This window comes from Silurus meridionalis, chromosome 10 (genome assembly GCF_014805685.1).
Source record: "Silurus meridionalis isolate SWU-2019-XX chromosome 10, ASM1480568v1, whole genome shotgun sequence".
Classification (NCBI taxonomy): domain Eukaryota; kingdom Metazoa; phylum Chordata; class Actinopteri; order Siluriformes; family Siluridae; genus Silurus; species Silurus meridionalis.
Window position 1 is genome coordinate 18,918,884 of NC_060893.1, and position 16,160 is coordinate 18,935,043.

Consider the following 16,160-nt stretch of genomic DNA (forward strand, 5'->3'; position numbering starts at 1 on the left):
AGCCCTGTTGGCTACTGGTCAAATAACAAACAATTTTTGGATGTGATTTATCAGTTTAAGTGTCTATATAAGTATCTGTCTGTGAGAGTACCAATGTATGGCAGCCATTTATTGCTGCATGCAGTGGTCACTGTTTTTTTTTTATTTTTTACTTTTTTGTATGTGAATATTGCAGCCTCAGTTAATAAATAAATAAAAATTGTTCATACTGACAGTCCAAAACAAAAATCGGCACCTATACCGCGTAAGAAACCTTTGAGATCTTTTGCATGCGTGATTCAACAATAAGGAATCAATAAGTCAGTCATTCAGTCAGTTAGGGATATTTACTATTCTTGGCCGACCTATTTGGCGGTCCGGCAAAAAAATAAAAAATAAACTACAAAAGCAACAACAAAAAAAAAACTCAGATCACACTTCTTTTTTTTCTTCATTTTTCCAAAAATTTAAAACTTAGAATAAATTAAATTTTTAGACTTTAAAAAAGAAATCTAAATAAAAAGAATGTAACAAAAAAAGCAAAAGTGCATGTATGCTAGGTCAGTCATCCCGTGTGCTGGGTCAGTTCCAGCGGAAGGAGATATGGCGAGGCCGGTCTCCTCCCTCCTTCACCAGGGGCTTATGGAACTCTCGCCCCGCACGCGAATGTATGGCTGCCCAGCAGTATTCACAGTAGTACTGCAGACAGGTGACATTGGCACAGAAGAAGGGTGCAAACTTGCCCCCACAGCGTGTGCCCTGGCACTCATCACACAGCTGGTCATCTAGGACATATGGCTTCACTTCCACCTGGAGAGCAAAAAGGATCATTAGCAAAGAATAGGAATGGAAGACGTTGATGAATCATCATTTAAAATGATCTGGTTTTGGTTATGAGCAACGTTTATTGGTGTCTCCTGCAAAAGTACCCAAAAAAATACTATCAGAAAATAAGATGAAAATTATTGAAGAATTCTTAAAAAGAGAATAATCTACAAAAACGTTTAGAGTTAACATTGGACTAGTTTGGGTGTAATTATGCTGCTTTTATTCAAAAGATAAAAAAGCAGTTATTGATCATTCTGATGAGAGACACTACAGATGCATTCTTATATTAATACCTCCTTAGCCATGGTCTAGCAACATTAATGATTATAATAACAAGAAAATATTACTTTCATTAAATGCACTATAACTTATCTATCTAAACAAAATATATAACAATTCTTCTTACTATTATTATTATTATTATTACAATTTTAAGACCCATTTTGTGAAGACATTACTGGGCAGCTTCTTTAATCAGTGTAAAACCACTTTAAGGCCACACTGTAGCTGGTGTAGTCCAGTTTTCTCCGATTATCAGTGTTGATTATAGTGCTGGACTGTAATTGCATCTTTGCAGTCTGCTGTGTGGGCTATGAAGCTTTGTGATTGGTTGTGTGGGCCATGATCTATAAAATACTGAGCTGGAATCTCTGATCTTGTCGTTTGTTTCTTAGCTACATCCCTCTTCCCCAACAACCCACCCCCATACCAACCCGTTTATCAATTTCTCCATGCTGCAGCTGCACAAATCGAGCGCTGATAGCAGCGATGTAGCTCTGCTGGTTGGAGAAGGCCACGCGTCCCGCTCCCTTAGGATATTTCAGCTCAGGGTCGGTGTCAATGCCAGCATAACACACCCCTCCATAAAGCCTGTCCATGATCATTGCAAGCTCCACTGCCATACACCACAGAGAAAACACACACACACACACACACACACACAAAAGTAGTGTCAGCACATTTGAAACATTTCTGTAGCAGAAGACACACATTATACCCAGTGTCTGCAGCACTGCAGTATAGATCCTCTTATGTCTTACACTATTATCAGTATTGATGATAAAAAAAAAAAAAAACTGTGCGAGACGAATCTTATTCTTGTAATCACAAATTTGGGCTTCCTTAATTTATAATAAGACGAGTATTAGCAAAATTTAAAGTTAAACTTGGCCTATAGACTGAAGCTGTGTACTGACTTGCGTTAAATCACCATGGCTCATATCATACTCTAAATCCATTATGTCATTTTTTTTTTTACTAGTTCCTCAAATCCCACCAGTAGTGAACATCTGGACATCAGAAGTACTTTTAAAAACCAGGAACATGTAGTGATGTTAAAACTCTGACCCGAGACTGGAGCAGCGTAACCCTATATTATACAACCCTGATAGTAAGTTAACTTGTGCTGCACTACGAGTAAACAAATATTAAGCTAAAATGACAAGATTCAGGCACACAGACTGATTACTATGAATTATTATTACATGCATGGATGTTTTACATGGTCAATTCCCACAAGTTTTTATTGTTACTCAGATGCATGTCTAAAATACCTTCTAAAATATACTTCGAACTTACAAACGGACCGATGGCAGCTAGTAAATAGACCCAAAACTCAAAATATGTAACATCTCGTTATGAAAAACAGAAAGGAAGTTATTGAAAAACATATTTTGCACATTTGACAATACTGTGACCTTGACCAAGTTTGGATTCTAAAATCTGCTAGTTGCAAAGATAATTCCATACATACATACAAACATTCAGCCAGTCTTTCTTCTTGAGATAATGCAATAATGAGAATCATGATGAGAGACACCAAGGCTCCTAGTTGAAATGTGTAATATAATAACTTTCTACCTAATACATTAGAAAATTTGTCTGAAAAGCCTAATTAGCTCCAAATGATAACAAAGCCAATAAGGTAGCAATGCTTGTATAATTGCCATCTGGTTGTTCTGCCATTACACAAACAGGACCATACTTTTTCCACAGCAGCCATTTTCATCCGAAATATTCCTTTAAGGCATATTCCTTTAATTATGGTGATAATTATTCATCTGTTTGCCTGGGTTTATTGTAAACATACACCATATGGCCTATTTACCAAGCACACAAACGTCAAAATTGCATAGAAAAAGGCCCGTATTTTAATGTACAAATGATTTATGATCCTGTCATATGGCAAAATGTAGCATGAAAAGTTCACCAAGCAAAGTTCATCAATCAGCAGCAGGTGCGTGGATACAAACATCAGCTCACTAGTCCCTTATTTACACCAAATTAATATTCCACACCGTAATTTAATGTGCTTTTTGATACCCTCATTCCAGATTTAGTCCTCCTTTACGGTTATCGTAACCGCCATTCTTCTCTGAAGGCTTTCCACTAGATTTTACAGTGCTGCTGTTAGGATTTGTGATCATTTAGCCACAAAAGCATTAGTGAGTTCAGGCAGTTATCTTGAGTAAGGCCTGGGGGGGCAGTCAGTGATCTATTTCAACTTAAAGGTGTTCAGTGAGATTGAGCTCAAGGCTCTTCGACTCAAAACTTTTTAAACCATGTTCTCAAGAGACTCACATTGTGTCATGCAGGAACATGTTTAGGCCCCTTATTAATTTCAGAGAAATGAAATTGCACTGCCAGTCTATAAAAGATCTAGACAAATGTGTGCTTGAATTGTTTTGTAGCAATAGTGTAAAGAACGACCACTTATGGTTAGATGTCCACACATTTTTGCCATATAGTGTGTATCTAAAAGGAATAAAAACAAACAAACAAAAAAGTGTTTAAATGGCCAGCACCATACCTGCTCGAAGAGGTCGTGGCACTCCTCCAACAAAGATGGTTTTTCTGGGGTCCAGAGGCTGAGAGCCATCCATCACAAAATCACTGTCATTTAGATTCCATGGACGGATTTGTACCTAATACACAGAAATATAGATGCACAGAAATATAGATGCTTTATATATATATATATATATATATATATATATATATATATATATATATATATATATATATATATATATATATATATAAAGGGAATACACCAATACCTAATCCAAAGTAGCTAATGTGGTTAGCTAATGCATTTCACTAACATTATAAAGCACGAGTTAGTATCATATGTACATAAATGGACGAGTATATGCTTTTATGGCCAAAAAATAAACAGAGACCAATGCTAAATGTAACAAGTGCTAAAGAGCATGTCCTTTGATGCCCTGAATATTTAATAAGGAGTTAGTGTATCCCCTGAAATCCTTTAATTCTTCTCATAACTGATCTGAAAAAATGATCCCTATTTATAAGGTACTTTTGATAACCTCATAATGCTGTTAATAATTAAAAATTTTGAAGCAATAGGCCGTAACGTCTGAAGCGGAAAATCTCCAGCATACTGAAACGTGGCCTGCAAAAGGTAACATAATGCACTGCAGCACGGCTCCACTGACCCACATGCTGTGCAAATGGAGCACCGTGTGTGTGAAATGTCCAGAGTTGCTCTGTAGGTTTATATTTAACTGCACCTACTTTGAGGGCAGTGTTGCAAAGTGGCAACTGCCTCTTTTCATGAACCGTGTAGAAAGTTAAAAATACGCTGTGAGATGGAGTGGATATGCAGGCTGCTGGTCAGGCTTACAGGCTTATCTTTGATGGTGGGGCTTGACACACACAGGTAGAGCTTTCCCTCCTCCTCCATGCAGGCATCTATTAGAGCCTGGACTGAGCTCTCCTCTTGAAACAGCAGAAATGCATAACCTGGGGATGGAGGACACGTTTGCACAATTGTTTAATTGGAGGGAAATAGCAACCTCTATAGCTTTATCACAAACCTCCAGTGTAGCATACTTACAGTGATTGGGCCTTATGACCCAGGTTAGTAGGCTTTTATAATTAGGGCATTTACCTTAATGAGGTTCTATTTTAAACTTAAGAACTACAATAGCTTCTGTTTATTTACTGTTTAAATTACAATTACCATCTGTCAATCAACCTATTTATTATCTTCTGTTTTCTTCAACCTTTGTACATGGATGCAATTTAGCTTTTGGCAGTTAATTTGGAGAATGTCTATTCCTGTAGATCCCAATAATATAAAAATATTGGACATAAACAGGACTTGGTTTGAAATGAGAATTAGGATTTGATTAAGACATGCAAGATAGAGCATGTACAACTTTATAAGACTTACCTTTGGGTGGAAAATAGGACTTGCTTTCTGCTTTGTGAGGCCAATCCACAAACAAGTGTCCAAACCGACGGAAACTAGCAGTGATTTCATCTAAGACAAAAAGTTAACACTATTGAAACAATACAATTGTTTGTATATTGGATATATATGAATTACATTTTTTTCAGAGTTTTAGAGAAATGTACACTTGTGTAACTAGAAAGGATTTTAATGACAGAGGAACTACCTTAAGCAAGTTTCCTGCACCAATTTAAGTATTTTTCTCTGGACTGAAATCAAGTTGGGAATGAAAAAACCTCTTACACACAATTAAAAAAGAAATTCCTAAACTATAGTTTTTATATCAAACAAAACAGCTTTCTTTTGGTAGTGAGTCAAAAACAAAGTAAAACTTTGACTTTAATTTCAACCACTTCCATGTCTACTGCTGTAATGTTGCTGTGCACAGTTTGCACCATTCTGTGAACAGTTGCATAAGTTCTGTAACGGTAACAATCATGATTACTACAGTGCAGCAGAAACACAAAACAGGAACTCATCCATGAACTGTAGTTGTAGAGGTTTCGGAACCTTGCTAAAAACATGCATAAGAAAAAAGCAAGTGGATAAAAGAGGCCATGAATTATACCATGCGTATCAAATTATCACGAACTGTAAAAGTAGCAATATGCCTGTGTGCAGATGCTGGAGCACAATGGGCATGAGTTTAAATTGCTGGTTATACCACCGGATTACCTTCATCTATATCAGGAGGTAGTCCACCGACAAACACTTTGCGAGAGTAGCGCTCGATACGCTCGCCGTTCTGATGAGGAAAGCAGTGTGGGGAACCTAGACCACCAAGGCTCTGCTCATTCCTTTCATCATCCCCGAAACTGCGCTCATCCTCCATGGGGAACAGGGATGAGGGACCTAGCACACAGATCCCCAAGCCGTTATTAATTATTAGGTGGTAAAAGACAAAAAGATAAAAACAAAATGGAATGTATAATGGGTAACAGACATTTCAACCTGCGAACACACATATGGTCAAAGATCTGAAGCCAAACTAAACACAAATTCTCCATGCAGAAATTACCTCGTCGTCGTCCATAATTCCTTGCTGCATGCAAAGTAGGACAGAATAGATTTCAGTATAGATATTAGTCAGTGAAGTCTAATAATATGTGCATGTGTGCAAAAGGCACGGTAAAGAGAACCTTTATAAAGTATGACATGACATACCATTCCCAGAGAGAGAGCCTTCCTCAGGTGGATGGGAAAAGCCAAAGCGACCTACAGCAAAGCCGAGCACAGATTTTAAATATCATGTGTGTATACAATTTGTGTAATTTATAAAAAAATTATCGATCAATCAAGGCATTTATTAATCTGTCCCTTCTGAACATCAGAATCTCTATAACATTGGTCCTAATCCTGTTTTTTCTCCACATCATGTCGAAGACAATCAACAGTAGAGATTTTTCCTTAAATCCCTTTTAATTAATGCCAATTTATTTTTCCATAAAATCTGCCTAGTGTTAGTGGTTTCATCACAATTTTGGCCCTAGTCAAATTAGCTAATCTTTATACTTAGCATTTCTTCCTGCTTTTGAATCATCTACTTCAAAAACTAACTATTCAATTGGCTCCTAATATACCCCAACCCTTGACAGGAACCACTGTACTTAGCTAATCAATGTTATTCTCTTGACCTGCGAGTGGGTTTAATGTTATGGCTAATCAGCGTAAAATCCAACTATACAATGCCGTCCAGAAATAGAAGAATCTGATTTCTTTCATGGTCCTCTCAAGTTTTCTCTTTACCATTGTCACCTTTTTCTACACCCATTTCTATGAAGCTGCTTTGTGACAATTTCTGCTACAAAAATAGCTCAATTCAAATAGAAATACAGTATTTGGTTTAATATTAACGAAAACAAACAGGCCAGTTGACTGGTGCATTTGCTGTGTATTTGTGTTGAAATATTTTCTTAGTGAAATATATATATAGGTAGTAAAAGAATTAAGTCAATATCAGTGCATTAGTGATAAACAAATTCATATTCAGTAAATGTAGTAAAATGAATAATGATGTTGCTATGTAGCTATGCAATAAGCTTCATGTTGAGGATTATTTTGCTTTTAAGTAATGATGTCCATCTTTCTACTTTCTTTATTCTCATTATTGCTTTAATGTCACATAAGTGACACAGTTTCTGATTTAATGGAAGCATTACCCAGAGTTGTAGCGTCATCAGAATTAGATTTCTGCTCTGTTTCCTGTGCTGGATTAGCCTACATCTGAATTTTGTTACATAAACGATTACATTTATATAATCAGAATGACATGTCTTTATGCAATCTATTTAGCAGGTCCAATGTTTTTTAAAGAGCAAATCCTAATAACTAATCATGCTTAATGCTTCCTATGCATTATGTAAACTTACTGGGTTTGAATATTAAAAAAATATATACCAGAACTAACTAACAAGAAATGAGTTGTAAATTGTCCTGTAGACGGTAGACTGGTTTAATGCTGGAAGGCATAAGAATTTCATATCTCGCAACCTGCCACAGCTGTTGCCTCAAGGTCTAGCACAGATACCCTTCTTAGAAAGTGCAACCGTTATCATATCATGATATCAATGAAGTGAGAAAATTCCCCATTTATATTGTGACTATGCTGTACTGCAGTATTCTTGTAGAGCAGATTAAATCCCTTGTCAGAAAAGCTTGTCATAGGGGAATTTTTGTAATCCTGCCACCTGTCATGTTTCAAAGTTGAACCGGATTCAGTAAAAGTTAAATATTTGCTTTTATATTGAGTGACATTAACACTGTGGCAGATATTATGTCCAGAATCAATCAGTACATTAAGTTTGTATTACACACACATTTTCATTCCTGTTTTCAGTAAAGTAGAAATGCTAATTCTTGCAGCAGTATACAGGTATTTTAAAGTGCAGGCCAGAATAATTCTAATGCTCTTATTTCTGGATGATCCTCATATGTGATTAGTATTCACATAGGGCATGCTGCTATCGATTATGCCAATTAATCGAGTAATCGAATAAGAGCTACTTAAAAAGCAATACTAAATAAGAGGGAGAAAATAAAACGGGTCTTTTAAAATGAACAAGTCGTTTCAGAAAAATGTAGTTTTTATTGCTGAAATTGCATAAAATAATATTGGTGAAAAACTAAACCCATTTAGTGCATTTAATTGCCATATTACATCAAGATACAAATACAGGGCATTCAAAAATTGTGGCCATGTAAAGTAGTATATAGAAAAATATTAGTTTAATCAAACATTTATTTATTCTCACTCATATATTTATGCATTTAATCTCGCACAGTATCCCGATGTGGTTTTCTTGTCTCCGGAAAGCTGCTTGAGATTTTCCACACTAAATCCGTGTATTTATCGCCAGCTTTAAAAACGTGCTCCACTACCCGGTCTACACGACCACTGCCCAGGGACTTTTTGACCGAACTGTATATAAATACAAATCTAAAATGCAATTTCAAATGACTTTAAAAAACGGTAGCCGCACTGTTTGATGTTTTCTTTATGTTTTAATTTGAAATGATCCCAAACTTTGGAAACTTTCTGGCCTTTTCTTTGGCCTGAATCTTCTCCTCGCCTCTCGCAGTTTTCTCTCCGTTCCTCCAATTATCATTCTGCAGCGTCTTCTGTGTTACCTGAGTTAAGCAGGTGGTGCGTCAGTAGTAATGGTCCGTGGGAAACACAGTGCTTCGTGTTTACGGCCCTATAGTCACAAGCCTTATCTTATTTACCTTAGCTTAGTTTCTGTACAACACACCACACAGACAATTGAATGAAATGACTACATAAAAAGCAGTATATGTTGAAAACTAAAAGGCAATTAGGAATCATCTGACAGCCGATCAGTTTTAGGAACACGGTCAGGTAATTTAAGTCAGATGCAAGCAATAACTGTGAAAGGTACGGCAGAATTTTTGCATAAATGTATGTATGTATGATTGTATATTATATATATCCCTTCTGAATGTTGGGTACCTTGCACTAGAGGTCGACCGATATGGGTTTTCTAAGTCGATGGCCGATATATGATGCTGCTTTTTTTTTTTGGCTGATTTTCTATTTTCTCTCCTCTTCATCCCATGAATTTTTATAAGTTCATTAATAAGACATGATTCAGAAAATTGCTTAAATTAAACGTAAGTTGAACAAAACAAACCTTTCCAAACACTGCATTTGTTATCAGGTTTTTCGTCACTATCCCTACCTGTAGCCTAAAATACAGCTGGTTGAAGGCTCCCTAACAATACTGCTCCAAAATGTTATTTACGTTCTCTTTTCAAAAGTATTATCATATTTAACCAATGTAATATATAAGGCTTGATTAAGAACGAATAATGAGAACTTAAACCCTGAGACACTCCAAGTTAACGTTTGGTCATCTGGAAAATGTCGGGTGGTTTTTGAGCTTTGGTCGGCTTTAGTTTGTTCCACACCGTTGGCTCTGGTCGGACCGCGTCAACTGTTTTTCGTCAATTCTGCATGTCGAATCGGAGGCGGAGCTTATCAGCGAGAAAGAGAACTCTGACTGGTAAATCAGCTTAGCGAATGAGTACACGAGAAAAACCCGGAACACGCTTGTCTTTGCAACTTAGTAGACGTGATTGAAAAATGCTACACGAACCTGTTAGTAAAGGTTGAAGGTGTAAACATTGCTTGCATTATATATTCACAGTTCTAGTTTTTCCAGTTTCCCTGTTTAGATGTCAAATACACACTAATGCTACCTGCTGTATGGGAGAGTTGTGTTTTCTCCAACAAGTGCAGAATGTACATGCATGGTTTGGTGTGTCAGTTGCACCTGCCTAATAATCGACCAATTAATTCAAAAAAATGCCAAAAGAAAATTAGCCAGACCAATCAGATCAATCGACCTCTACCCTCCCCTCACTTTCAGGCAAACATGAAATCCAAAGCAAGTCTACAGCAGTTACAAACTCCTTATTGCTGTTTGATTAATAATCAAACCTGGATGATGTTTTACTTACATTTAAATTACATAAAACCTTTTTGCACGAGCAGTGGGATGAAAACATGGAACAAGCAGTTACACTGAAGAACAGAACATACTAAACCCCACTCCAGGGTGCGCAAACGTTTGGATCGGATAACATGCAATATCCGTATACACATAGATTCTCTACAGACTGTAATCAAGTTTTAGAAAGTGTGCTCTCATGTAAAGAGAAAGTACCCACAAGCAGCTTATAGCTTTACAGAAATTGTTGTGAATGGATTTTGCGATCACTATGATCACCTACAAATGCTGAGCTGTAATCTAGTGTTCCTCAAAGATACATCTTTGCACGAGTGCAACAAAAATATCCAGATAAAGGATAGCATTATATATACATTTACAGGTAAAATGATTGACAGGCATGCAAAGACACATCATTGTCCTGACCGGTTGAAAATTGTAGTTTCATATTTCCTTTTGCTTTTTTACTCAATTATAGAGTTTAGGCGTCTGCAGGTATATTATGAAAGATCAGAACTTGTACCACATCAAACATATAAAAACAAAACAAAAGTAATAGTAATATGTCTATATTTATAGGTAGAATGATTGATTGGCATATAGAAACCTCATTGTCTTTGATTGTATATTGTTGGTTCATATCTGCTTTTATAATAAGCAGTGTTTAATAATTTTTCAAAAATTGACAACCAAATATTGATGATGATGTATTTCCTCTAAGAAAATATCCACAGTATTAGTTTCAGATGCATCAATTATTGGGAAAAGTGAATTACAGTACAAGGTAGTATATTACATACCTTTCAAAGAATCCTGCTCAGCTCTCATAATGTCAATCAGTGAGTTCTCCAGAGAGTGCATGCTGAAGCCATCAAAGGACCGACTGCGCTCCTGTTGAGAACCCAGAAAGGGCTGTTAGTAATCCTAAGAGATTGGGATCCACCACTTCCTGTTCATTTTTTATACACGGGTACCTCTGCACTGAGAGATATGCACTGACACTGCATTCAATAGTATCGTAGAGATCATCTCACAAACACAAGGTATATTTATTTTATACCCAAAGGTAAGTACAAAAATATTGCATGCATGAAATAAACATTGATTAATATCAGTACAGGGATACCTGATAGAGTTCAGGATATTAACCCAGAAGCTGAATAACCTACAACAACAATGCCCTTTGGACCAAAATGCAGGGTTTTCAATATCTCGTTTTGTAGGTCTGTGAATATTTTTTTCAACAGCAATGACATCGAGAAATACAGTAAGGCACATGCACATATTTGTCTGTGCACCAACACTGACTTGCAGTTACCCATAAACCTGATCTACCCTGAGCGCTGCAATGCAATGGAAGATCTTTAAATACTTAAACAGGTCAGCCACAGAACCATCTGATAGATTGTCTCAGCAAGTCTGAAATGATGTGATGAAAATGAAATAATTCTCGGTTTCTGATGGATTGTACAAGGCTATGATGTAGAGCAACGCATGACAGATCGCTATCGTTTCTCACAATAAGGCTGCTATGAAGAAGTAAACGCCCAATCGGCTAAACACAGAAAAGATCAAGTCAAGATGTTAAATTAAGGTTAGTGGTGGACTCAAAATCAGCTCCAGAAATATCGACACCCTACAAAACACATATCTGAGCTCAAAATGAACGGTATACATTTTGAAGAAAATCTCTATTTCAGCATTTCTTTTTTGTTTGCTTGTTTCAGACCAATTGCTGTTATTAGACGAAACCTCCTTCGAGAGAACCATACTGCTGACACTTCCTGTAATGTGTAACAAGGTTACAGACATTTGTAAAGGATCTTGGGCCATCCAATATAGCTTGTACTGTACTTATCCATGTATGTGGATCACCTCCAGATGCTAAGAATGGGGGGAAGGGAACCAAACACTTAAACGTTTACTGTCCCACATCTATTTGTGTGCTGATTTTAAAGCATGGCATAGTGATAGTCTTGTTAAAAGATTAATCTACAGCAAAGTCTAAACCTCCCAGAAGAGACAACCATATTTTGGGCTAAAATACCCAAATTAGCTTTGGTTAAAAGCATCTAAACCACACCAAACCTGTCCCAATGCATTAATGACCTCCAGTTCCTTGTGTTTAAACTGACATTTCCTAAACACCTAGAGATCTGACAAACATCTGACCACAATATACAATGCTTGTTGGCGCTATAATGATGTTTCATAACGTTCAGGTGACACATTCTCTATGTCTCTCACAGGAAGAACATATTGTGCAGTTTTTCCTGGTTTAATTGCACCACTACTATAGATAGCACTAATGGAAACACTATTTTTTGTAAAAAAAATTTATAGGAAAATATGGTTCCCAAAAACATATTTAGTCAAGCATGCAACATATATTTCAAATATATTACGTTATTTAATAATGCACATAAATTTTTTATGATTTTTAAGATCTTTTGTTTTTGTTTCTTTAAATTGAATTGTAATGCTTATTTTATTTAGCAAGTTATACTAGTTTTTATGAAGGCTAAACATATTTTTTGAATCAACCATAGCTAGAAGGGCATATGATAATGTAGTGTATAGAATGATGTATTAGATGACACCTCTAATTACCTGAGGGTGTGCACGACCTGGGGTTTAGCAATCATACCTAATAATTGATGATACAAAGCTAAAAGATGCAAAAGGTGTATATTTTCACAAGACCAACCAATGCCATGCAGTTCCTCATCGTTGTGAACTGTCTGTTGGTATAACAGGCCTGGTCTAAAAGAGGAGGGCAAAAAAAGCTTGCAGGCACAATACAAGCTCTGTTCTTGGAATTAGGCTAGAAGCTGTGCAGAGGGGAGGACTGACTAAGCATATGAAACAACAGTGTGTGTTTTCAAAGTCCCCACTGTTACCACTGGGTTCAAATGAGAACACCATCTAAATAAACATAAAAGGACCGAGCAACAGTAAATATTAACCAACTTGTGTGTGTGTGTATGTGTGGGTGTGTATATACTTTAAATTTAAACTGAGGCAGCATACTAGATTGAAATTTAAATGTATATGTAATAGTATCATGAAACAATATAATTGAACTCCATGTATTCAATAAAAATGTGTCACAATTTCAATGTAGCACCCTGTCATTACAGCATAACAGGTGGTGGAGGAAGACGACTGACTTTAAGAGAAGTGCCTGGTGTTTTTCCCCTTCCTGAAGGCCAGAATTACAGATAATCATGCTGTCCTGAGCCATTACCAACATCAGACACCATGTAGCTTCCTATTTTCATCTCGCGCCACATCATACAGCCCATCCTCTGACACTGACTCAGTCATCCATGTCTTTTTATATCAGCGACACACTCTGCTTAGAGAAGTACATTGCACATCTGGGCTGTGATCTACCACATCCATCAAACAAGGCCTCTGGAGTGCCTACTAGTCATAACGAGATTGCAAGCGTAGATCGCAAACACACGTTGACACAGTGTGCGTTCATGTATCATGTGACTGGGTGTCAGTGATATTTTAGTCTTAGAGAAAATTAATCAAGTGTAATCAAGTGAATCTCGTTTTCACTTACAGCCCAGATCCAGAAACAAACAAAAAGTAAAAGTAGCACACATGCTCAAGGCCTCTTACCTGAAACGGAAAGAAGCTGTCATTGCGGTTTAAGCTGTCCTCCATCCATGGCTTAGTGTTGAAGCTTGAGCTGTTGCGGGAATACTTCTGTGAAGACGCCTGGCTGTTTGGGAAGGATTTCTTCAGTGGTGAAATGGAGTTAATTGCAGTCATGCCTCCATTCAGGCCTCGTCTGTATTCTCGGCCCTGAGAGCCTCCCCATCCTCCATACCCTCCACCCGGACTCCATGAGCTGGAAGAAAGGGTGGAGGATTGGCTCTGATAATTTCCCCATGGTGAAGGTGGTTTGTTTAAGTTATTTCCCAAATGAGACAGCTGGCTGAACGCAGCGTTGCGGTGGTTGAAGGGAGGAGGGTGTGGGCTGGCTGGGGACCTGCGATTCTGCTGGTGCTGATTGTGGGGGTGCTGGAAGTGCGGAGGAGGAGGAGGAGGAGGAGGAGGATGGTGCTGGGACAGTGGTCCGATCTGGTGGGAAAAACTGCCCCCGAACCCAGGACTTGAATGATGAGAGAAGTTTTGAAACAGCAATGGAGGTGCAGTATTAGCAGTAGTGGCATTTTGACTAAAGAAACCCACCTCTTCCATCATGGCAGACGGGTTTGCGGGAATAGCGGTGGACCAGCTGCTGAAGCCGGGCAAAGAGGAGCTGCTGGACTGCGCAAGTGTCCCAATGCCAGCTGGTTCTTGGTAGTCAAACCCTGATAACACAGGAGATTCAATTCGCAGGCCCTCTTTTCCATTGCCATTTTCCACAGCCACCTTGTCCAGATGACCTTCCTCAGGCATGGCATTTTCCAGCTCAGACATGATGCTCACCGTTTCTTGGTGGCTCTGAGGAGTATGAGGTCGTTTTTCCTGTCCTTCTAGGTCTTCTTGGTGTTGCTGCTGTTGGACCTTGGCTTTGTCAGACTCCAGGATCTCATCTTGTGTGTTAGCATGGGATGTTACAGAAGGGAAAAGCCAAGCAGAGCCTGCATTTCCACCACTCTGACTATTACTGTTTATGAAAGCAGGTGGACTTGAAGGCTGGTGGATCGGATGTTGCAGGTGCGGGTGGATTCTAACCGGGAACACAGCTTTGTTTGACGCGTTGTTTTTTACCAGGACTCCAAAACTGTAATCCCCCATTTGGGAAGCTTAATCCGGTATAGGTTGACTCCTTATTTAAAACTATTTCTTTGGATAGCTTGAGAGAAATAGGGAAAAAATTAACCCATGCCAAATATACAATCAAAGAATCTAACAAATTCATTCATTCATTCATTCCATCAAGCAATCTATTTTACTAGTCACCTCACATCCACCCAACACTAAACCCTTTGGTTTGAAGAAGAAGAAAAAAAAGCAGCACTTGCATGTAGAAAGCATCTGATCCGCTTCCTGATGTAACCATCAGAAAGAAACGCTCAATGCATTTCAGAAACCCATTCGGCAGCAAAATGTGCATAAGCACCAACTTAATCGTTTGGACAAGAAAAAATATCGGATGCATGATTTTTTTTTTTATGTTTCGTTTTTTTTTTATTATGGGCCAGGAGAGGTTGTATTAAGCCGAACCGTATATGCATATCGTGCTAAACGCTAACCAGGGTCCACCTTACACCAATTGGATCATAGTGATGATGATGATGATAATAATAACAACAATAATAATAATAATAATAATAATAATAAAAAGGTAAAGCAATTTAATGCGATGTCAAAGAAAGAAATAGGAAATGGACTTACCGTGTCCTTTTTTTCGCTGGTGACCTCCTCGGTCTCGACCATTTAACTACAGGAAAATGCTGATGACGTTTCTCGTGCGTGTGTGTGTGTGTGTGTGTGTGTGTGTGTGATATGGGGGGTAGATTCCCTTCTGCTCACTGTCACAGCCGCTCTGACGGGTTTTCGGCCATCGGAGACCTTTCAGAAGGGTTGTCGGTGAATTGTCGGGCCACGTTGGCTAATATCCGGCGCTGAAATCTCGCTGATATGTCGGTGTGAGTGAGGCCACAGCCCTGTGAAACAGCATTCAGTGTTCGTGCTCCGGTTGCTTGACGACACAACGCATCACTTTCAGTGAACTACAACTGCGAGACACAGTATATGCGCGCGTGTGTGTGTGTGTGTGTGTCTGTGTGTGTGAATCCTGCTACTCGACCAGACCATAACTTACATAAATTATGCTTTATATTAGACTTTTTTGATCTCTTTATATGTATATTATAATGTTTTTTTCTGGGTCGGTTACATGTTTCTAACCTTAGGTCTGACAGCTGAGTGTGCCACTACTACCGCACTTCCGGCTTTGGCCACGCCCCCGCTTGTTCTCAGCCCCTCCCAGTTTTACACTGCTACAATATTATTGGACCTTATGTTTCCTGATGTTTGAATCAATAAATATTTTTTTGGTAATGTATGTTTGTAATTGATTGAATAATTTATAATTTAATTCTAATTAATGAATTCATTCATTCTTTAATAAAGATGCACCAAGCCTAAAATAGAGTATC

At 38.0% G+C, this 16,160-nt stretch overlaps 1 protein-coding gene across 2 annotated transcripts; it reads right to left on the reverse strand.

Moving 5' to 3' along the window:
* Positions 1-307: 307 nt before the first annotated feature.
* Positions 308-15,921, reverse strand: cpeb4a (cytoplasmic polyadenylation element binding protein 4a). Of its 2 annotated transcripts, XM_046859470.1 has the most exons (11): positions 15,394-15,921; positions 13,666-14,851; positions 10,833-10,923; positions 6,230-6,280; positions 6,084-6,107; positions 5,741-5,917; positions 5,006-5,095; positions 4,454-4,572; positions 3,617-3,731; positions 1,521-1,702; positions 308-789 (listed from the first exon to the last, which is right to left on the reverse strand). In XM_046859470.1, exons 2-11 carry the CDS (start codon positions 14,791-14,793, stop codon positions 562-564), a joined length of 2,205 nt encoding a protein of 734 aa, XP_046715426.1. In that variant the 5' UTR covers positions 14,794-14,851; positions 15,394-15,921; the 3' UTR covers positions 308-561. The 2 variants fall into 2 exon arrangements, with proteins under 2 accessions (XP_046715426.1, XP_046715427.1); XM_046859471.1 differs by lacking the exon at positions 6,084-6,107.
* Positions 15,922-16,160: the final 239 nt, after the last annotated feature.

Bases quoted from the DNA above. Each gene is read 5' to 3' on its own strand.
- cpeb4a (XM_046859470.1), bottom strand. From the start codon at position 14,793: ATGGGGGATTACAGTTTTGGAGTCCTGGTAAAAAACAACGCGTCAAAC. The intron at 1,703-3,616 runs GTATGGTGCTGG...GGTGTATGGCAG, and splicing joins GCCACGACCTCTTCGAGCAG to TGGAGCTTGCAATGATCATG. The intron at 790-1,520 runs GTTGGTATGGGG...TTTGCTCTCCAG, and splicing joins ATGGAGAAATTGATAAACGG to GTGGAAGTGAAGCCATATGT.